General features: G+C 48.1%; 1 protein-coding gene across 40 annotated transcripts in view; it reads right to left on the minus strand.

Annotated features, from left to right (window-relative positions):
- Positions 1-23,223, minus strand: part of Epb41l1 (erythrocyte membrane protein band 4.1 like 1) — a 115,219-nt gene that overhangs the window by 18,060 nt on the left and 73,936 nt on the right. For 13 of the 40 annotated variants that reach the window (XM_023564198.2, XM_063248417.1, XM_063248415.1 and 10 more), the window contains 13 exons: positions 22,792-23,010; positions 20,199-20,286; positions 19,499-19,651; positions 17,872-17,969; positions 17,455-17,630; positions 16,134-16,282; positions 15,186-15,221; positions 12,660-12,842; positions 9,862-9,960; positions 4,164-6,131; positions 3,555-3,662; positions 2,095-2,502; positions 35-139 (listed from right to left, as the gene is read on the minus strand). In XM_023564198.2, the coding sequence (XP_023419966.2) occupies positions 35-139; positions 2,095-2,502; positions 3,555-3,662; positions 4,164-6,131; positions 9,862-9,960; positions 12,660-12,842; positions 15,186-15,221; positions 16,134-16,282; positions 17,455-17,630; positions 17,872-17,969; positions 19,499-19,651; positions 20,199-20,286; positions 22,792-23,010 (3,790 nt within the window). The remainder of the gene's footprint in view (positions 1-34; positions 140-2,094; positions 2,503-3,554; positions 3,663-4,163; positions 6,132-9,861; positions 9,961-12,659; positions 12,843-15,185; positions 15,222-16,133; positions 16,283-17,454; positions 17,631-17,871; positions 17,970-19,498; positions 19,652-20,198; positions 20,287-22,791; positions 23,011-23,223) is intronic. The other 27 variants (XM_063248424.1, XM_013150286.3, XM_063248419.1 and 24 more) reach the window with 16 other exon arrangements.

Raw genomic sequence — 23,223 nt, forward strand, 5'->3', positions numbered from 1 at the left:
ATGTGGTCAGGCCACAGTGGAAGGCACAGGCTACCTGGGTGTGATCCACAGTGGAGACTCTGCTCTGCAGCACAGCTTCTGGCTCAATCTTCTTCCTGATGGCCAGGCTGCTGACAGTCATGGTTTCTGTTTTCACGGGCTATAGAGGGATGAAGGGGAATACTTTGTAACTCAGGAGCAGTATTGCTGCTCAAAGACAATTACTGGCATAGGACTGGTTAAATTATCTCCTACCCCTCAGCTGGCCAGGTCTCTGGGAGGGCATCAGGTCAGGGAACTAGAGGCATGGTGTTATATCACATACAAACAGCTCAAGGCAACAGCCAGGACCAGCACCAGGCAAGTCTGTCCCATTCCAGGGGGACTATCATGAAAAGGACATTTACAATTCCATTCATAACACACCTTGTATTAGGCCCCACACAAAGGTCTCCTAACATATATAATTTTGCTGAATCCAGAAAGACTTCAACAACTAAGCTTCTGTCATCTGGCTGCTTCATTTGAACTCTTGTTCAGAGTCAGAGTTACACAGGTGGAGGCCTTCAGGAGTCATGCAGAAGGTACTAAAGCATGGTGGCATAGGCTTATAATTCCTGCATCCTAGAAGCTACGGTAGAAGGATTGTAAGTTCAAGCCCAGCCTGGGAAATTTAACAACTTAGTGAGATCCTGTCTCAAAGTAAAAATTTAAAAAGGACCAGTGATGTAGCTCAGTGCATAAGGCCCTGAGTTCAATATCCCCAGGACTGGGGTGAGGGATGGGGAAGAACACGGTGGGGTGGTGATGGTGGTAAGGACTGTAGAGAACATACAGGATTCCACTCAAGTTCATTCAACTGTTACCATGGCCTCTGAGGAACTAGACTGCATTTTCATGATATGGAAAGCCCCGGATTTTATACTCAATACCATGATTTTTAAATCAGAATCAAAGAAAACACATTTGGTGGCCAGATCTAGCCTGAGGCTAGCAGTTCACAATCTCTACTCTAAGAGTCTTACGCTAAATGATCAATCTTCTGAGTCCTCCACCAGGTCTAGTTCATGGCTATGTATACTTCAGGCTTTCACATACATGAGTTAAATGGGTGAATAGATGCTAGCTTGTCATCTACTGGTGTTGGATGGGTAGGATTCTTATAGATGGTTGTAGCCTTTATGGTCCAAGCCAGTTCACCATCTCTTAGCCCTGAGTATGTGCCAGATTGACAGCAGCTGTCTGCTGCCTGGTAGGACACCAGACCTGGCAGCTACTGCTCTGACTGCACTGGATAATGGTGGAACAGAGGCATTATGGGGTAGGGGTGAGGGGTACTTTCGCTTATGGTAGCCAGGAAAGTATGTGCCAGGATAACATATAGGTTCGGATCATGATAAGTTTAAAAGGTACAGAGAGTGGACAAATCTATTCTGAGGGTACATCATGGAGTGACAGCTCAGAATGGATAAGCTGGTATTTCATTGCCTGGGTATGTGGGACAGACTTGGCTAGAAAAGGTGAGGGGGCAAAGAAATATCATGGGCAAGAGATAAGTTTCAAAAAGACCTCTCTGTAGTTCTGTAGGGGCACCACAAAGCAGGGAGGCCCAAATATCGTCTGTCACTTGTGTCCTCCTTGAGGACTGTACTTCTTCATAAGTTTCCACTACCACCTGGAGCCCCCTGGACCTGATGGGTTCCCCAGGAAGCCCAGGCCTCAGATAGATGAAGAACCTGCACTCAGATCAGGAAAAGGCATTCAAGTTTCAGACCAAGCCGCAGGACCCTAAGAGTCCACAGACGCATGCTCTCTGCAGGTGGCATGCAACACAGGCGGGGAGATGAGGAGTCAAGGCAGACTGGAATGCCTGTCACTGCTTGACCTCAGCAAGTGATGGGGTCATGGAGTTAAAACACCTAGGAGTGCAAGTTAGGGGTAAACTGACATGGCAAACATGCGGGCACAGAACCATGCTGTTCTGCATAGGGCAGTCATGCAACACGAGACAGCTTCAGGCTGCAGCTGGATGCTCAGTCTTCTTACACGTGGCCCAGGGCCTTTTGAGCATGCAGTGCTCGCATGGGCCCACGTCTCCATGAAGCTCCACTGTACCTCAAACTGGGGCATATCTGGGGTAGAGCAAGCCCCTCGTTCTGGGCTGTCCTCAATGCCCCCAGACTCATCATCCTGGCTGGGAGGCCCCTTGAGATCCCGGGAGAACACCAGGCCCTCAGTTTCCGAATCGCTTTTGTCCCGGTCGAGCTCAGGCAGGCTGCGGGAGAAGTCTTCAAAGGCGCTGCCGTGATAGTCGCCAATAACCGTGAAGTCCACCTCAGCCTCCAGGCTGGATGTAGAGCTGACCGTGATGCTGGAGCACTTGCGTTCAATCGCAAGGTGGTTGTCCTTCAGGAACACTGCATCCCTCTCCTGGTCTTGGTCTTCATCTCCTGTGTCACTTTCTGGGGCCCGAGGACGTGGTGGTTTGACTTTCTCCTCCGAGCCCTCCCTCAGCCCTGCTCTCTATGGCCAGATAAAATCAGAGGAATAGGGGTATGGGGTGGGGAGAGAGAAAGAGAGAAATCAAGATGGTGAATGTCAGAAGAAATCTTGGGGCTGTGTTGATGTCCTGAATGGAAGAGCAGGTCAGAAAACAAAAAACAACCCCAGAAAAGATTCCTCAAAATTATACAAAGCATTAAAAAAAAAAATCCAAAACTTATTAAGTGTAGGATGCTCCTTCTTGAGGGTTTCACATTGATGGCAAAAGCAAGTACAAAGCAAACACCCTGCTGGGGAGTCCTGGACAGAAGGCTCCATCCAGGCTTGGATCTGGGAGCCTATCAGAAGCAGCACTGCACAAAATGGCAGGGATGGAAGCCTGGACCGCAGACCCATCCGTGCAAGTGATGTCAAAAAACAAATTAAGGAGAGAGGTTGGGGACTTGGGGAAACCCAAACAGGAGGGAGAGAGATTGGAGCCAGGAGCTTGAGGAACACAGAGGAAGCCAGCATGGCTTGTCAATTCCACTGAATCTTCATGGGAGGGGTGAGCATGAACCAGAGGGAGAAGCAATACAGGGCCAGGCCTCTGGGCACCAGCTTCCTGGGAGCCTCACACTCCATGTGTGTGCCATGGGTGGGCCATGGAGAGGAGCTTCTGGTCTCATCAGTGTAATTGACAACAGCAGGCCAAGGCAATGCCTAAGGGAAACCAGCAGTTCTTATCCAACATACATACCTCTCAACTGGCCTGTCGGGGATTAAACACCACACATACATTTTTGGCTGGTTCATGACATTATTTTTTAAAGACCAATCTAACATACATGGTTTATTTTTTAAAACTCAGCTTCGCTTCTGGAGATTCAGTGTGCTTAGAGATTCACTTGCTAAATGGGTCTCCATTTAGCCAGTTTCTGGAAGTTCAAGAGGTGTGAGGAATATATTCCAGACAAGCCAGAGTTGAGCAGCTACAGTCGCGCAGTGCTAGAGCAGGTGGGAATCTAAGGAGCGATGCATTCTGGCCAGGTGAAGATGACTGGGTCATCAGGGCACAGAGGGACTGCAGAGACCTGAAGGCCTGAGGGGCTGGCGAATCTCAGGTGCCCCCCCTTCCCAGGGGCGTTTGCTGCTAAGCTGGTGAAGTGCTGCTCTTCCCTGACCACGTTTCCGGATTTGTTCTGGATTAGAGAAGATAGTTAGTCTTAAGGAGGCAGAAGGAAACCTTCGAGGCAACTGGAGTGCAGGATAGAAACCTCTGGACTGCCAGCTTCCACAAGGCAGGAGACCAGGGATAGGAAAGGATGAAGACAGATCACTGGAAAAGCCAAGCAAGAGGTAGGAGGAGTCTAGCAGGTGGGAACAGCAAGGCAAAGCAAGTACTGTATCTAATTTGCTGCTAGTGATAGAACTTTCTCAATGGGGTTGCACAACCCTCTGGGCACCAGGTTATACCAAAAGCTGAGCGTCTTTGTGGCCAAGCTAACACGGGCCAAGCGGATGATTCCCCATCCTTTAGCCTGGCTATCCTCAGGCCCATTTAGGGAAAAGACCTTACAGGGATGGACAAGCAGCCTCAGGTTGCAGTAATGATGAGGGGCCACCAAAACATGCTTCTAAAGAGCTACTTGGCATGCGGTTATCCCCCATGGATGGGGGCCACAGTGGGAACAGGGGCTCACATGGCCAGTTACCCCAGTAGTTTCCTCCAGCGTGGTTTTGCAGCCTGAATCGGGGGACATGAGCTCCAGTTCTGGGTATCTTTCCTGGTGGGATGTGGTAGAAATGCCTTCCACAAAGTGTCTTTTAGCCAGGAGAATCATCGAGGAATCTGTAGTTCTGGGACTGGCAAAGTCCCCTGGGGACTGCAGTTGTACGAAGCCCGGGTCTAAAAGCTTACTCTGCTGCTGCTCTGCCTCTGAAGATTCATTTGAAAAGGTCCTTGCTTCACCCTGACTGGCTCGGCGAACCTCAACTCCATGGGTCTCAAATATCCGAATTTTATTGGCCACTGAGGTCTTGCTAATGTCTTCCAGGGAGCCTTCTTGGACCCCAGCCTGGAAAGAGGGCATCTCCTTTTGCTTCCCTGAAGGGAATGTCAACCCCAGGAGTGGAACCCCCTCAACTTCTCCAGGGATAACTTTAGGCTTTCTGCTGACAACTGGAGGTGCCCTTCGGTCACCTCCTGTGTTAGATGACACAGTCAACCTGACTTGGTCCTTGGCCTCCAGGTTTTCTTTAGGAGGATGGACATGTTTGAGAAATACAGGCAGCTGATCTCCAAAGGGATCCCTGAGCTCTGAAGGTTCCCTTGACTCCTGAGGGACCGGGTTTGGAGAAGTGTCCTCCAGAGCTACCAAAGCCTCTGAGTGACCAGAGGAGGTTGGCAAGGGGGTGACCACCTCCATGGGAAGGAATGCTGAGGCCTTGTGGTCCTCGGTCTCAGGCTCTCTGGCTTGGGTGTGATCTGCTCCCCTCTCCTTTGGCAGGAAGTTGCCTCTGTTCACTTTTTCAGGTTTGGCTGGCTTTCTAACATGTGGAGGGATGGTCCACAGAAGGGCACAGGCCTGGGCGTCCAGGTGCACACCCCCTAATGCATTAGGAAAGTGGTTCTTTAATCTTGTTGGGGGACTTTTCTCAGCCTTTTCCATTAAATCTCCATTTTCATGGGTCTCTTCCTCTTTAGCTGCACTGGCTGTTGTAGGGATAAACTCTTCTTCTACCTCCAACTGTGTCTCTTCCCAGTCCTTTGCAAATGTCTGCTCTGAGGAAGGTTCCTGCAGGTCATCTGGTCTTCTATGGCTCCTGAGAGACCTGCACCCTTCCTCTGAAGAAATCTCATGGGCTTCATTCTTGTTTCTGTCAAGAGCTGCAGCAGAGCCCATCTGTTGTGAGGAATTTAGCTCTAAGCTGTCTAGGAGCTGCCTAGTCTCACTTCTGGGAGGAGCATCCAGGTCCTCTTCTCTGTCTTCCATGAGTGGAAGGAGGACTTGGTCTTCAGAATCTTTTCCTTCATAGTTTAGATAGAAGCTCTTCTCCACACAGGAGGTATCAGTCTCATCATTTGAGTCAGCTCTAGCCTCAGCATGGACTGGATCCAATAGAAATGACTGGAGCCCAGCTCTGTCTGAGCCTGGAGAGGAGATGTCCATCTCTGCTGAGCTGGTCCCTGGAGGAATGGGTCTTCCACAATTCTGCAGCTGCTGCAGTCCCTTCCTCAGCTCTACCTGGTCCTCCAGCTGACCATCGCAGATGTGGCAGTTCCTGATAAGTGCCTCACTGGTGCCCATCCTGAGCTCAGAACCCTGGAGGGGCTTATCTGCCAACATGCAGCCCACAGCTCCGGCAGCTCCAGCTGAGTCTCCCCCGACCCAGGGGCCTTCTTTCCACACTGACTCGAAGTCTTCTGGACTTGCGATCATTTTCCCTTTCTGCTGAGTGTTTGCTCTTCTGGTTCCCACCATTTCTTCGGTGGCCACTTCAACTTTGAACTTGTCCACCAAAATGTCTACCTTGGAGAGTCTGCCATCAGCCAGGATATCATCAAGGACTGCCTCCCTTTCTTCCTGCTGTGTGGTCGCCACTGTTAGGAAACTGAGTTCTTCTGGCCTAGTGTACTCTCTTTCTATAAAAACCCAATGCTCCGAACCCTGTGTTTCAATTGGAGCAAGAAGAGTTAATATAAAACAGCACACACCTAAGGGTGGATCACATTTCCCTCCATAAGAAGGTACCAGTCTACCACCATTCCACAGGGGGATGGCAGGTCCCTAGAACTGGCCAGGGAGAGAGGCATGATGATATCAGTCATACTCATCAAGGCTATTTTTCCCACTAAGGCCCCCCAAATTGACAACCCTTTTCAACTACTATCCCCAAACTGATAAAAAGGGATAGGTTCTCATATCCTACCCATATTAACAATGGGGAAGGGAGATTCATGGATGGGCCAGGACTCTTCCTCTTTTAATAAAATAATTGCCACTGTCAGGAGGAAAGTACTTACATTGCCCGGAATCTTTGAATGCTAGAGCTGAAAGAGCACTTAAGACATCATCTAGTCTAATCTCCCATTCTGTAAGTGGAGGAAACTGAGGCCTGGAAAAGGTCAATGCCTTGGTCATGATCACTATTTATTGGTGGTAGAATTAGAAGGAGAATGCCTGATTTCTGATGCCTTTGCTGACTTCACAGCCTTGGAACATGGGTGCCAACTGTGTCTATCGTCAAGCCAAGGGAAGAACTAATTTGAGTTCCAAAGGCCACAGTCAGAACTCTGACCTTTCTATAAGAGATTCTGGGAAGGAAGCAGATCACTAATAGCAAACATAACAAAGAACCAGGTTAGCATCAATGTAATAGTTTACAGGGCTTGAATACTCTGGGGTTCAATCCAAAGGAAATAAACACCAAGGTTCATCCTTGGAGAAGTCTAACAACTCACAGAGGATACGAAGAGAGTGGCAGTGTCAAACTGTCTACAGAATGTCACCCTCTACCCTAGCTCCACAAACAGTGCTTAGAAGGGGTTGATGGACTTCTAGAAGACATAAGCAGGAAGGCCACTGAGTTTTTAATTTCTTCTTGGGCCATCAAATACTTTTTCCCCACAAAATCTTAAGGGAAATCCAGGTAAGATAACACAAACACTGGGAAGCCAGGGTCTGGGCTGCCCTAGTGCCCTGAGGGCCTCCCTCTTTTGAAATCACTGCTCTGAGTTAAGTCCCTCAGGATATAGATACAAATCAGCTTCCAAGACAAGGCCTACCAGAGGTACAGCATTTTGCCCAAGGTCACATTGTGAGCCAGGGATGAGGACAAGGCGGGCCTAGAACCTAGTCCCTGACCCAAGCTCCGTGAAGTGTATCCGCCTACATAGAAAACCATGCCAAAAATGGGTCCCAGCAACAGGAGAGGGAAGGTCTATATGACCTTCAGGCTGTGACTCAGTGAGGTGGCCGTCAATCCCACAAGAGCTGAAGAATTTCAATGATCAGGGGAGTAATGTAAACCCCTCCCTTTGCTCCATGTTAGTAGTCACATCTCCATGATAAGCAGGGAACTAGATCCCCTTAATGAGTTAAGGGAATCAACAGGAAACAGAAAGAAAAGGAAGAGAAGATCCGGCGAAACCTGGCACAGGTTTCTGAGATTTTGTTTCAGACTGTTAGATCCCTAGCACCACATTGAACATTGAACATTGAATTGAACCACTGAACACTTGAACCACATTGAACCATTGAACCACTTGAACACTTGAACTTGAACCACAACACCTAGTTCAGATTAGCAACAATGTGCAGGGTAGGAGCTGGCCAAGTATGGAAAGAAAAGTTCTGCAGGCAGAGAAAGGAAACATTTGGTAATATTGGTTACTAGGTACCACCAATGGCAGCCCTTGGTCTCAGTGATTAGTGGCAACCCATGATACAGACATTGTTACTTTCATTTTGGAAGGAGAAACTGAGGCACCCAGAGGAAAGGGTCCTTGCACAAAATCAGAGTGAATAGTGGGGGAAGAATGAGTTCTGCTTCTAACATGTAGAAGCAGGTATGTAGGATGCTAAAGAAGAGAAAAGACAGAATGAAAAAGAAACACTTCTCCTGGGCCAAAGCACTAGTGGAGCCACATTTTGTCCCCTTCATAAGCTGGAGCAATGTTAGGGCACTAAGCAGGGACCCTCAGTCCCTTGTTCAGAGCATCCCCTGCCATCTGCTTGGTGTTCCATGTCAGCCTTGGGCTTGGAGTAGGAGCCGGGAAGCCAGTTTGGTTCTCACAAGACACAGACAAGAAGAAACTGTAACCAGGAAGCTCTGCTGACACTGGAGCTTGCATCATACACTCTTCACAGAAAGGAAGGTGTCAGGGATGAAGGATCCTCTGGAAATCACATCCTGGGACAACTGCTGAATGGGGCAAGAGTGATCAGGGGGACAGGAGGTATTTAATCCTCTGAGGGTGGCCTGGGAGAGGCTACAGAGCAAATTCATGGGCACCAGAGGACGAAGGAAGTTGACAGGCTGCTCTGCAGAAGGGCAGATTTTCCAGCCAATGCAAAGAAAAGTTCCTAATTGATGACTGAACAAATGAGCTGCCATCAGGACAGGGAGAGCCCCCTTTGTGGAAGAAGCTGATAAATAGCAGGCAGGATGCTGAGCCAGGGGGTACAGGGAGGCTCCTCTCCCAGGAAGGGCATCTTCCTTAGTTCTAGTAGCATCTCTTGGCTATAGGGCCTCACTATGTCCTTGACCTTCGGATGCTGTTGACTTCTACTTTACTGCCCCTGAGAGAGTGCTGGTAATTTTAGTTTTATTTTTATAGGGAAGGCTGTGATTTATATTTTACTGCATCTGTGGCTGACTAGTATCTTTCTTATAGTTGAAACATATTTGCAGCAGCTATAGAAATTTTCTCTGTGAAAGAAAAAAGGTATATGACTTCCCCACACACTATGCCAACAGATACTAGGAGACAAAAGCTTCCCCAGCTACTGGATGTAGTGGCACATACATGCCTGTAATACCAGCACTCACAAGACTGGGGCAGGAAGATCACCAAGAGTTCAAAGCCAGCCTGAATTGCATAGTGAGAGTCTGTCTAAAAAAAAAAAAAAAAAAAAAAAGCTTCTCCAACTGATCAGTACTTACCAACCCTGACCATCTATGAAATTCCAGTGAATAAGGAAGATGTAGCCCCTGCTGCTGGTGCCTAGGTTTCACGCCCTGCATCCACAACAAATTCCAAGAACCCTCAATTTGTTGCTATCCTGGTTTCACTTACAGTGGTTGCCTGACCAATATTTCTACAAGCCCGAGGATGCTCCTAGAAGATGTCCAATTAGTCTGCCTGAATAACCTGACAGTTTCAAGCCTTGAGGAGTTTGGAGAGCCACAAGCAGAGGCTGCATGGAAGGCCACACTCTGATTGGCCATTGCTAGACCTTATCCAGGCTTCTGAACAGAAATAAGATATAGAGAAGGTGGCATTTAGGGGCCATGATCCATAATCCCAAACTGAGAGGTCAGAGTCTGCCTCCAGGGTCCCCTGCCTCACTATGCCTGAGGGATGATGTCTGCCATCATGCTCAAGCTGGAGGCAATTCAGTTGTTCTGTCCTTCCAGGGTTGTGTAGTCCTGGCCCTCCTGATAATTGATGGATGAGGGGTAGGGATTGGCCCTTTACATACTCTTGGGATGAGGACACTTGCTGGTTATGGCACGGGAACAGAATGGACCACCCCACTCTCCTCTGAAAGGCAGAGTCTGGTCCATTCCCCTCATCCCAGAGAAACGGTTTGTTTTTTTTCAAGATCCCAAAGGGTAGATCAGGGTGTGCAGGAGGCCTGGGAGGAAGGGACACAGGAAAGTGAAGACAGTAACCTCAGGTGACGCTGCGAGACTTTTCTGAGTGAACACTTCCAAGCCTGCGGCTGTTCCAGGTACCAAGTCCTGCTGGAAGGCGTCCTGGGTCCTCTGGGACTGCCGGAGAGGCCCAGGGTCAGAGGAAAAGAAGAGAGGGAGGAAGTAATGGAGAGACAGAGACAGGAAGAGAGGGAGAGAAAGCAGGAGAGAGATACACATGGAGTCCATAAATAACCCGTTTTATAAGTCCCACATCCTTAGAATTGATGCATTTGGTCAGGAAGGAGCCACTATGTGTGGCAAGATAGAGGGACATCTCTCCAAGCCACCTAAGGGAGGAAGCAAAGCCCAAGTGGGCTGTGAGCCTGCCCTCTAACATGCTGGGATTTTTTTTTCTTTTGTACCGAGAATTGAACTCAGGACCTTGCACTTGCCAGGGAGGTGCTGTGCTGCTAAGCTATATCCTTGGCCCCAATTCTGGGATTTTCTGAGTCACACCATTTGAACTCTGATTCCAAGTCTGCTCAATGTATCACTGACTTAGCTTATACTTCAATCCTGCAGCTGGGGTCATATTACCTTTTTAAAAGTTATCTTTAAAGTTAAAACACAGATTTGACAAATGGGAACAGTTCAAGTTCATACTATTTTCCCCTTGCCCTAGGCAGGGCCTAATAACCTCAGAGGAATTCTGGTTTCTATGGCCTTGAAGGCTCCACCCCACAACCCATATTTGAATCCGGGACTCTGGGCACTTTCAGCAATGGCCCCATGACTGTCCAGCACTTCCTTGTTTATAACATGTTTTCATTTTCATTACTTCAGCCTTCTTATGCAGTGGTAGTTTTGGTCCCCTTTAGATGGACCAGGCAATGAGGCTCAGAAAGGTGAGGTCACACACATAAGGAACCAGTCAAGTCCTTGTCTATGGCTCCTCATTATTTCCCAAGTCTTCAAGGGTCCCTAGATGTCAAGGAAGCCTATAAACCAATTTATAAATGGTTCATCGCTCCAATGTGGGCTCTTCCAGCAGTGGAGACTGTATTTCTGCAGACTAGGTTGTTGATGGAACAAACTATTTTGGACTAAAACTCATCTTCTAGCAGTTCCAACTATTACCAGCAGGTGGGGCACACCCCCATGCCAGGCTGCTCCAGACTACAACTCAACAATGCTCACCTCTCCTTCCTCTGCAGGAGTCTGAGCCTTTCCATGCCTCTGCATCCCTCCTCACCCCAACCAGGCCAAAACCTAGCACACTTTGGAAGTGATTAGAGGTTGCTCTGGCTTATTTTCTGTTTAGGACAGGAGGTAGAGAAAGAGGGAACGATATTTACTGGTTCTCTAAACCAGCCAGAGTCCCGGTCTAGTGTCTTGGTTGTGCCAGGAACCATAAAAACCTTCAGTAGATGAAGTTCTAGGGCACCAGGCCTAAAGGCCCCCAAAGCGTCCCTCATTTTGTGAATCAGCAGCCTGATAATCCCAGGGGCTTCTTTGCTTTTCTGCCTCATTAGGCAAAGCCCTTTGTTATCTGGTGGGCTCAGATCATGGGTAGTACTGATTCAACCAAATGCTCTTTGAATTAGATAATGGCTGCACCGTCAGTTTTGAAAGCACTACAGTGCAGCACATACAACGGATTCTGTAACTGGTCTTCACAGGTGGTCTTGCTCCAAGGCAACTATGATTTAATCACAGTATGGTGATCTGGGACAGAAGAACAGTGGCTTGTGGTCCCTCTATTAACCAGGATGGTAAAAGAAGAGGTTTTCTTCTTTCTAGGTTTCAATGTTCATATTTGTAAAAGGAAGACCTTAAACCAAGCAAGTCCCACGTGTCCTTCCAACTTTGAATTTAACCTTTTTCTTATAAAGGACTCTCAAAATGAAATAATAAAGTAACACATATTGACACCAACATGTCACACGTCTCCTTCGATAGGGTTTCTTTTGATCCTCATGATGTCCCTATGAACATTTTTACCAAACAGCCTCAAGCAACACTAGGTAAGTAACATGCCCAGAGCCATCTAGGTAGAAGGCAAGAAAGCCAAAAATCCAAACCCAAGTAGCGTAAGTCTATATCACAATTGGGTTTGAGACCAGCAAACAATGGTTCTAGAGAGAAACTACTCTATAGAGAAACTTTTGTATAAACTGGGGTAAATACTGCTGAGATTTAGTAAGTGTTAAAAATAAGAGTGTGGCATTATAAATATAGGAATTTCCCAAATCTTTACCTCTTTTTCAATTCAGAAAATACCCACTTTCTACTCTGAAAGGCAGGACTTGTCTAGCTCTCTTCTGAAGCCTCAGGAGCAGGTCTGTTCATATGGTGGGGCCTCCTCCTCCTGGTGGGCTCAAAAGGCTACTTCCTGGAGTGACCTCGACCCAATTGTTTCCATGACACAGAAAGGTGTAGTTGCTGGATAGAGTTATGAAAAACTCTCAAAGCTGAGTATGAAAGAATCAATCACCTAAAGCACTTGTTTAAGATGCTAGTTACAACACTCTACCTCCAAAAAACTGGCTAAGTAGGTCTGAGGCAGGACCCTGGAATCTGCACTTCTAATAAGTATCTCTTTCCTGACTGATGCCGACTGACGGGAAGGGAGTATGTCAAACTACCAAGAATCTTGGTGTTTTCCATGCTTCAAGGTGGTCCCCAGGACCCGAAATTCTAAGATTTAGTGAATTCACCTCCCTTATCTCTACCAGCCCTGAAGTGTAACAGTGTGAAGGATGAGTGTAACTACATAGCAACCCTAATACCTCTTTACCCGAGGTCTCTGTTGAGGACTTTAGGGTGACACCTACCTCACTGGCTTTCTCAGGGGTGCCCTTTGGAGAGGGCGAGGCAGGTGAGGAGGGCAGCCTGCGGTCCCGTTCCCAGTCCCGATCCCGGTGGATCAGCTTGCTGTTGGGCTCCTTGAGGGTCCTTTTGAGCTCATTGATGCTGGCCTGATGCTTCAGCAGGACATCCTCTGGCTTATCCAAGAACTAGGGATGGATGAAGAGGACAGCAGTATAAGGGGAACAGCTCAGCATGGGCACAGAAGGATGCAGCGATGGTGGCAACAGTTGCATTGTGATTCACCTAACACTGACTTTCCTCACGACAGCCACAGGAGCCAAGTGGGGCAAGGACCATAAATCCCAGTAGGACACTGACCAAAGGACATTTCGAATGACAGAGAAGACTCGTCAAGTCGCTTTCTCTTCTCCCCTGCCTGACTCCCTGACTTGAGAAGACTCAATTCAACCCAAGTCCTTCAGGTCTAGGTGCAGTTCCCTTGGGTGCTAAGAGCCCAGCTGTAGTCAGGTATGAGGGTGATGCCCCTTTGGTTATAACCCAAGCAACAGCAGGCAAGGTCCACCAGAATGAAAACTCCCTGATCCTGTTCATTGAGCTGCTGCAGCACACTCAGTGGCCTCCCAGATTCCTCCTGGACGCTGGTTCCTACCTGTGGCCAAGACATGTGGCCCTGTACTTAGTGATAGCCAGTCTAAGCCCCTCCGAGTCCAACATGGGCAACTACTCAGGCCTTGAGGAAGCCTATGGTAAAGATAGGCCATCTAGAAAAATGGGTGCTACTCCTTCGCCCAGGACCAGGGACCAAGATGAGACTGTGAAGCTTTCTATGCTATGACCCACTACCTTCTACACCCCCAGGACCCCTTAGATAGATGCCTCTGAGTAGTGAATGCCACATGAAGCACATGGAGTGAGATATGACCACACAGAGTCTAGAATGCTTCAAGATATTCAGGAAGATTAGAAACCAGGAAGAAGAAGGATAAGTCCCAGGGTTGGGCACAAGAACTGCGTCAGGTATAGCTGGAGCCATGAGCCACTCCCCTAGCCCTGCCATTAAACTGCTGTGTCTGGGCTCATGCCAGTGCAGCATGAGCCACCTAGGTCCAATGAAGCCAGCCACAGTAACCTGCCAAAGCTTTTTTATCTGGGACACAGCTGGTGAGCTGGCAGCCCAAGGACCTTATATGCAAGGCTAAGGGCTCATGGTAAACATGTTAAGGATACAAAATGGACAATTTCAACTCACTAAAGTCAGATAAGGTAGCTCTGGAAGGACTACCTGGAAGGTAAGCTTGCCCTTGGACAAAGTTAGAATCTTCTGTTGGGCTTATTTCTGGCATCCAAGGATCTGTTGTGATTGACTCCTAAACTCATACTAAAAAGAAACTGATCCCACCAAGGCTTCAACCTTTTCTCTAGACATCTACCTGTACCTCTAGCCTCCATTCCTTCTTCCCAGGGATGAGCTGCCTGCAGGACAATGTCTGTCTGAGAAGTCAAATCTGATGGAGTTTGTACATAGGGTAGGTACAGGCTGCAAGCTTTACAGGTTCCAACCATGATGATCCCATACTGGCTCACTGGCTCCCTAAAGCTGTAGCCTAGTGTACTTCCAAAGGCTGCAGGGAGCAGCAGGATCCCTGAGGGTTATAGGTCTTGGAGAAATCTGTCTGAATGCCTTGATGTGTGGATAGACTCCTGAGGCCTGAAGAGACCTTCCTAAAACCCTCAAAAACTTAACTATGGGCTAGCCCTTGCCTCTTTCTCTTGGCAACCCAAGGATAAAGCAAGGTTCTCTTGCATTTAAAAGTTCCAATGAAGGTTGCAGATTGTAAACAGGAAGAAGGGATGAGCACAAAAGAACACGCAGAGGGAAGCAACAAATGGGAAGAAAAGGAGGAGATCAGAGGTGAGGATTTTGATGGAGGCAGCAGACCAGGAAGGAACGGAACCAGAGTCTAAGCAGACAAAGATGTGCTCCAAGGGCTCCTCCCTCCCCGCCCCAGCCCCCAACTTCCACATCTGGTTGCCAAGAGATACAAAAGAAGCTTTGAGTGAGGACACACATGAGATGGAGGCATGACCAAACAGTGCTGTGGGGAGGATGGGTCTAAGGAAGGATCAGAGTGGGAGGTGGGAGGAGATGAGCTACATGGAAACACAAAATGGCCTGGAAGAGCCAGTGGACATAGGTGGAGTGGTCAGCAGGTGAAAAGCAAGCATGGAATACCAGGTGTTCTACAGAGGCAGAGGGTGAGGGTGGGTGGAGGATGGCAGATGACAGGAGGGAGGGAGGGCTGGCTGGCTGGGGATGGAGCCTGAGCAAGGAGCTAGAGAGATGAACTTGATGGTGGGGAAAAGGATGACTGGAGAGGGGGATGGTGGGGCAGAGAATTGCGGGGGTGGACAGAGATGAAGCTAAAGATGAGACGGTGCTGACAATATGAGTTGGTAGACTGTAAGATGATGACAAATGAACTGGAGCTCTGAATGGCTGGGTAGGGGAGACAGGTCCCATGCAGTACCTCCTGCTTGTGTCTTGGCGTGGTTTCCTGCTCCGGCTAGCGGGATGTGGTAGGAAGGAAAGGAACCGGCAAAGTCAGTAGAGCAAATGGATTGAGATACCACGGCTGGCCTGGTGCAGCAAGGGACCCTAGCACACTCCACCCAACCAAGAAGTGCAGGCCGGGAAAGCTGCTGGGCCACTATAGGGCAGTAGATAGCTGGAAGAAGGCACAGGGTAGAAAGCAGGGTATGTCCCAGAAAGGCAAAGAAGGGGCAGAGGGCTGGAGGCAACGTGGGCAAAGCCTCACTTGGCAGGTGGACAGCATGAATGGGTCTGAGGTTTCCTGCTATGGCTGCAGTGGATGTGTGTTCAGGGGCCTGTGCTCACACACAACTGCATGGTGAGAATAAAGCTGCTTTACAACTTACCAGGAGGAAGCCATGCCTGGCCCAGGTGTGCCCCTGATTTGCATGTCTGTGTACACAAAACTAAGGGTGAGTGCATATGTATGTCTAAGAGTGAGTACACGTGAAGCTGAGGGTGCTCATTCCTGCAGGAACTTATCCTGGGGGAGGTGTGTGCGTGCATCAGGTGCAGGGTGCGGCAGCAGGAAAGAGACACACCTGCACCTCACACTATGAGGCCCTTCACAGCATCTGCTCGTGTCTGGGGAGGAAGGGGCAACGCAGAGCCAGATGACAGAAAAGGGCACAGGAGGCCTGAGTCCTCGGGGGACGAGCAGCCACTGGAAAAGTTGGGCAAAACGAAGAAACAGCCCACCCTTATCCCCACCTCTCGGATGTCCAGGTGCTGTGTACCTCCCCAAGGGCAAGGCTCTGTCCGTGAGCCACCATGTAGCAAGGGTACTTGACCATAGCTGGGGGCGTGTGAAGGCTGAAAATGAGACTAGATCTCAGGTCAGCTTCCCAATCTCCAGGGCAGAAGATATAAGAAACCAAGCACCTACCTTTAGTTCCTTGATCTTGGTGGGGGTCCTGACCTCTCCTTCCTCAGCCTCTGAACGCCGCCCTCCAGACTCAGCATCCTCCTCCGGCTTGTCGCTGTCAGGCCCTGCGTCATGGTTCTCACTGACTGAGGCTGGGCGGGAGAACTCTGCTGAAGTGGGCAGAGACAGCCAGGTGACCATGTGAGACATCTCCTCATGCACGGGCAGGAAGCTAGCCCGCTGCTGCCCAGCCTCACCTGCAGTGAGGCCAACTGTTCAGACCCACGGACTGCCCCCAGTCACATAGCTGAGGAGTGACAGTGCTGCCTTCCAGCCTCAGCCTCCTATTTTCTACAGGACCAGAGTCTGGGTTCAAACTCAAATCCAACCTTTTCAGCTGACACTCTGAAATACTCTTCTGAATAGAAAAGGGATAGAATTACAGACTTCACATCAGGCACTGGGCATTACCTAATTATGCTCTTGAGTCTTGATTTTAAAAAAAGTTGGCAAACACTGAGTTAAAATAACCACAGGTTATTATCATTGGGATTGGTCTAAATTAAAAAGAGGGCCAAGGATATAGCTCAGTGACACAAATGCTTACTTGGCAAGTGCAAGGTCCTGAGTTTGATTCCTACCTAAAAAAAAAAAAAATCTTATGCTGAGACATAGCTTAATGGCACAGCACCTGCCTGGCAAGCTCAATGCCCTAAGTTTTGTTCCCAGTACCAAAAAAATAAATAAATTCTAAAAAATAAAATAAGGAGGATAATAATTCCTTCTTTTTACACATATTCACTTTGCAAATACAGTACTAACTTGCCAACAATTTCTAATTTGATTCACATAATTCTCTGTGCTGATAGTTGGAAATGGAAACCACTCTTTTGATTTTTAAAATAAATTTTAAAAAATTAATTAATTAATTCATGGTGCTATGATGGTACCAGGCATTGAATCTGGGGCCTTGCACCTGCTAGGCAAGAGTGCTACCACCGAGTTACACTCCACCTCCATTTTAGAGGGCTAAATGGAGATCTCAAAAGGGAAAATCATCCTGCCTTTCAGTGAATCAGAACAAAAAGCTTCACTTCCTGATTTGGAAGTCCAGGGATCTACTCCTCCTTACTTGAGATCTATCAGTTCTGGGCTAACTTCTGTTGCCCCCAAATCCAGTCATCATTTAGTCCTTGGCTTGCAAATGGAACTGAAGGAGAGGGGTGGAGGCATGGCCAAGATCCTCCTTTCCTTTGCACTGTCCATTCTGCAGAATCCAGCGTGCTCACTTCCCATTGCCCTCTAACTACAGCTCTTCCCCCACCTCTTATTTGGGCCTTACCTCCATCAAGGCTGCGAGACATAGTGTACCGTTTGCTGGAAGAACGCTCAAAGAAGGGTGCAGGCCGGTCAATAAGTGCGCTGGCCTGCCGTGTCTGTGCCTGGGTTCTTCCACTATACCGGAACTTGGAGCCCATCACCAGAAAACCCTTGGGTGGAGGCTCAGGGGACACCAGCCTGCAGTGGAGGGATGGAGGTGAGGAGAGAGGATTGGACCTGCATTGCAAGGCCCAGTGGTACACTGACCAGGCCTTCTGTCCAACTGCCCCACAACTATGCTGCCTCGGAGTGGTCTAGAAAGCATACTTGGAGAAGCAGTGGGGGAGGGGGTTTCTAGAGTCTCCCTAATTCCTCTTGCTGCTCCCCTGTGCACTCATAGCCTCTGCTTTCCCGTTACCCTAACCCAGGGTTGGCTCACCGGAAGAAGGTGTGGTGTTCGATGCAGACCTTCCACAGCCTCTTGGCTGACCGATGGTTTGGAAGCTTAAAGCCAATTGTGCTCTCAAACTGCTCATACTGGAAAACCAAGAAGCAGGTTAGAGGTCGGGCCAGGCCAACTCTTGCCTTTCCTTTCCAAAGCTCTTCTCAAGAATCTGTGACTGGTCTGTTCATTCACGTAACCAATAGGGTGAGTTCAACCCTTTTCTGTAATATGTTCACTGCTAAAAACTACAGAGACACCACAGAAGCCAAGACAGAAGATGCTAGGGGTGAAGGTCCCAGATAATAAATAAGGACGCAACATAACCGCAGGTACTGATAAGTACTGTGAGACAAAATAAAGGGATTTGCGTGGTGTGAGTGAACAAGAGGGCAGGTGAGGGGCTGACTGAGAAAAGACGGGGGGCTGTCTCTAAACAGATGAGCTCTGAGCTAAGACCTAAAGGATGCGAAGGTGCTACAGTTTAGATCTTAGTGACCCCAAAGATCCACAAGTTAAAGGGTTGTCTCCATCATGGCATTATTGGAAGGTGGTACAATCTTTAGGGAGTGGATTCTAGTCACAAGCTTCAGGTCACTAGGGTGTTGAAGGGGGTTATGGGATGTTGGTGTCTGCTCCTCTCTTTTTTTTTTATATCCTGGCCATGAGGAAAACAGTTTGTTCCCCCACCTGTTCCCACCACAGACCCAAAGCAACGGGGGCAATCAGACATGGACTAAAACTCCAAAACTGAGACCAAAAAAAAAAGAAAAGTAAATAAAACTATATCTAATTTTATTTTCTTTTAATAATAGAGAGCTGACTAACACAAGAAGAAGGCATCCTTGTGAGAAGATGGGGAAAGACTTTAGGCAGAGGGGACACCACATTCAAAGGATTCAAGGCGGGAAAGAGCTTGACTTATTCAAAGACTGCAGAGAAGGTCACAGGGGCACGGAGCAGTGTGGCAAGAGAGAGGTAAGAGAGGCAGGTAGCTATCAGAGCTTGACTACAGGCCAAGAGCTAAAGACAGCTCCTAAAAGGTTAAGGCCAACAGTATGGGCATGGTCAGGTGAGAAGTTGGCAGAATCTGGCTTAAGAAAACAGGCACGGAGGCCCATGAGAGAGACTGTATAGAAACACAAGTGAGAGGTAGGATTTCTGTTGGTTGATGCAAAGGAAGGGAGAGACCAGTGCATCACAGTTACTCTAGTGGTAGAACCAAATGGCCTCTGTGATGGGAGAGATGAGGAGGCTGAAGGAAAACAGGTGTGCACACATGTTTGCATGTGTGTGTAGTCAGAGGCCTGTGTGTAACTCAGTATGTGCAGACACTGAAGTACTACATGAAAGCAAACACCAGTACAAGACATATATTTACTTAAATGTCTAATGTGAACACACAGCTGTCCTATGCATGCTCCTGTGTAAGTGTGTGTGCCTGCCCACATACACCCAAGGTGTGAAGTCTATGTAGAAAGCCACAGAAGAGGGAAGGAGTTCTCTGTCTTCCGCACGCTCTGGTACCCCAGCCACATTCCTGGATAAGAAAAGCCCAGGAAGCTGCCAGGGTCTGCTGCCACTCAACCCCAGGGAGGAACAGGGGCTCCCAAGGCAAGCTCACCTCCCCAGGCCGGATCTTGATATAGAAGTTACTCCTCTTATATGAGATCTTGAGAATCTTGGGCCAAGCAAAACGGTTGATCCTCAGCCGGTCCCGGTAGATGAGCAGGCCATTAGCACAGACACCTAGCATGATGTCGATGCCCTCCGAGTCCTGCATGAGAAGGGGCCACAGAATGGAAGGCCTGGGACCCACACACGAAGTAGCCAGTGAGCCACCCCAGACGCCTCCCTGAGCTCCGGTAGTAGCAAGCCCTCAGGAGCATCAGGAGAGCCTCCTTGCTATGACTCTCGTGCCAATCTCACACACCCTTCCAGTCTTTCACTTATTTAGTCACTGACTCACTGCGCACTTGCTCTATCAATCAATCAATCAATCAATCAGCAAATATTCAGGTACATATTCAGTGCCAATCCATACGATATGTGCTAGGGATACAGCAATGAATTAAGGTCTGTGTCTTTCATTCATTTGCTCTCAACTGAATGGTGACATAAACAAGTTCATAAGGAAGTAACAAGGAACAAACGATAAAAATCACAGGAAATAAAAGGTTACGAACTTCGAGGAGTGAGAAATGAGAATAGAAAAAGTTCCAGGTTGGAGGCAACACAAGGTCTGGCACTCCAAGCCTGTGTAGGAGCCTGAGAGTGCACTGGCACCACCGGTGTGTGAGGGGCCTGGGGGCCTGGGGTGGTACCTTGGCATGGTGCAGATCAACTCCATACATGGAGAGCTTCTTGGCGTTCTCAAGGAAGTGGATCTCTGCTTCACCTGGGGTCATGCCCCTGTGGGAAAGAACGTGATCACTAGGGGCCATAACAAAGGCTGGGCCAGGGCCTGCTGCCTGAAGGTGGCCGTGACCAGAACCTCTGCTTCTCGGAAGGTGGGTGGCTGAGCCTCATCTCCGTCCCTCCTCTTAGCCCTCAGGGCCAGATAGTGAGGCAGCCGCAGCCCCACTTCAGTCTATCTAACTCTATTTCTGTAGAGCTCAGGTCTGTTTCCTTGGAAAATGCAGACAAGGGCTGGGCTAACTTGGGACTTTTGCCTCATATGCCACTGAGCTGAGTGTGAGCTATAAATCCTGCTCCTCTATGACTATGAAACCATTGCTGAAGACATCATTCATTATAATCACCCAAGGGCTCCTAAATTATTACTCACATAAGACATTTCTCTCAGAATTTAGTATCAGAAGCCATTTAATCTCCTCGGGGGAACAGGTGCAAAATCTCCTTTCTAAAAAGAAGACTTATGTAATTAATCAAGATTCTTTCTTTGCTTTGGCTATCAGGAAACTCAGACTACATTTTACACTTAATGCAGCAAACAATTATTGAACACTACTGCATGTGCTGGCTGCTGTTGCAGGCACTTCACAAATATTAACTCACTGAATTCTCACCACAGCTTTATAAGGGTAGGTATCATGGTTATTCCCATCTTACAGTGAGAAAGCTGGCACAGAGAGGTTGAATAACTTGTTCAAGGGCACACAGCTGTTAATAAACAGTCAAGATTTGACCACAGATAACGTAGCTCCAAAATCTATGCTTGTAACTATTTGATTACATCTGTCTCTATATCCTCTGGGCCCACTTTCCTGGTCTCTGCCCCTGAGCTGGTGTGTGAGAAATCTATGTGAAACTCTAGATGTCAATGTGCTTTAAATTCAAAGAGCTGTAGAAACAGCCAGCATTTCTACAGCCCATATTGATCTGACGTCCTTCTCTGAATTATTATGCATCTTGCAAATCCTTGAGAAACCTTGCTATCTAGGACAGAAATGACAGATAGATGGCAGACTGCTCTATTCCTAAGCCCAAGTGGCTACAACTTATCATGATACTACAGCAGTCTGTACTAGCCAAGTAGAATGTATGTGTCAGTCTCTGAGAGACAGGCTCTTCCCCAAATATACTGTCTCTCCCCACCTGGCCCTAGCCCTTCTCCCAGGTGCAGCCCACAGCACTCAGGTCTCCTTACTCCTGCAGGAATAGCATTTTACCATCTATAATGCACTTGCACATCATTTATGACATTGGGTTCCCGTAACAACCTTGAACTTGGAACCCAAAGTATTTCCAGCTTAAAATGACCATAGAGACCATTTTCATCAGGGGTAATCCCCAGAGAGTAGCATCCCTGGAAGATCAGGCATCTGGAAATAGCAGTGAAGAGAGGAAATTTTGATTATTATAAGAATAGAGCAATGTTATAGATATTTAATGCCTGGGACCCAGGAATGCTAAACATCTTGCACAAACAATTCTCCTGTCCCAAATATCAGTAGTCAAAGAAACAGTGATCATTTAAGTCCAAGCATTTACAAGTGAAAGATGAGGCTTCCAGAAGTTAAATACCAGCCTACAGTCACAAATCCAGCTTATTATCTTCTAACTCACAGAACAAGGTGCTTTCCATAATTTGTTACCTACTCAACCTCTCAGTTCACAGATAGCAACCCTAAGAGCCAACACATGTGTGTCTTTAACATGTGTCACATGGTCCTCCCAACAACCCGACAGGATAGGTTTACTAGTGCCATGCTGAACAGATGAGCACGCCAAAGCACAGGGAAACAATACAATGTGCCAAGTTATCCCCATAAAAAGTGACAGAGCCAGATGGCAAAACCAAGCAGGCTGACATTTGAGACCAAACTTCTGAACTTTACATCAAGACATCAGGATATTTACCTAGAGAGACAGAATAGTTATTATTATCTGTATAATAATAATTCTGGGGCTGGAGAATTAGCTCAGTGGCATAAGCACCTGCCTGGCAAGTGCTAGGTCATGAGTTTGATCCCCGGTATCAAAAGAAAAAAATAGTAATTCTATAATAGTTATTATTATCCCCGAGTGGCAGATAAAAAAATTGATTCTCAGAGGCCAAGGTCAGGAAACTATAACACTCACTCAGTGGTGGCAAATCTATGGCACACATGATATCTGCTTTTCATTTAAGACAAGAAAAGTTAATGTATGAGTTGGTTTTTTCCAAACTAAAACCTCAGTAGTCAGGTTTAATAGCTGTGTTGATACTTTGTGATAAGTAAGTGGGTTTTGGGTTTCAGTTTGGGCCCTTATCTCTAAAAGGCTCACCTACACTGAGGAGAAACTAAAGCCTGCAGAAGGCATCTGGAGTCTTGCAGCTAGTCACTGTCATTCCCACCTGACAGGATTTATTCTCTGACAAAGCTCCACTTGGGACTGAGCCAGATGGCCTACGTACACCCAGCCTGCAGGGCCGCAAGACGCTCTGGCTAGCTGGCCATCAGGCCCTCTCACCTGTATGTCTTGTGCAGCTCCATGATCCTCTCCTCCAGCTCCCGGGTCTGGTTTGGGGCGAAGCGGAGCTCACTGACATAGTTACCTACATGCTCCTCAGCATCGTAGTCGCCGAGCTCAGCCTGCACGGCATAGGAGCCCAGCAGAGCATGCGTGACAAAGGAGCAGGGCAGCCGGCCCGTGATGATATCAGCTCGCAGCTGCAGGCACAGGTAGTACCTGGAGACAGGGCAGAGAAGCTGTGGGCTCAGGCCTGGGCCTCCAGATCCCCTCAAGTCCAGTTGGGCTACGGGAACCAAACAGATCAACACACAGCTCGGCAGAAATGGATGCCCCTAGACACTGGCATTTTGTAGACTGATAATTTGGTTGCATCCCGTGAGAAGGCTTTGAGACATTTCAAATGACTTTCAGCAGTTGTGTTCATTTCTG

Source organism: Cavia porcellus, unplaced genomic scaffold, assembly GCF_034190915.1.
Source record: "Cavia porcellus strain 051 isolate PalLab524CR breed Dunkin Hartley unplaced genomic scaffold, mCavPor4.1 scaffold_5, whole genome shotgun sequence".
In the NCBI taxonomy this organism is placed as follows: Eukaryota; Metazoa; Chordata; class Mammalia; order Rodentia; family Caviidae; genus Cavia; species Cavia porcellus.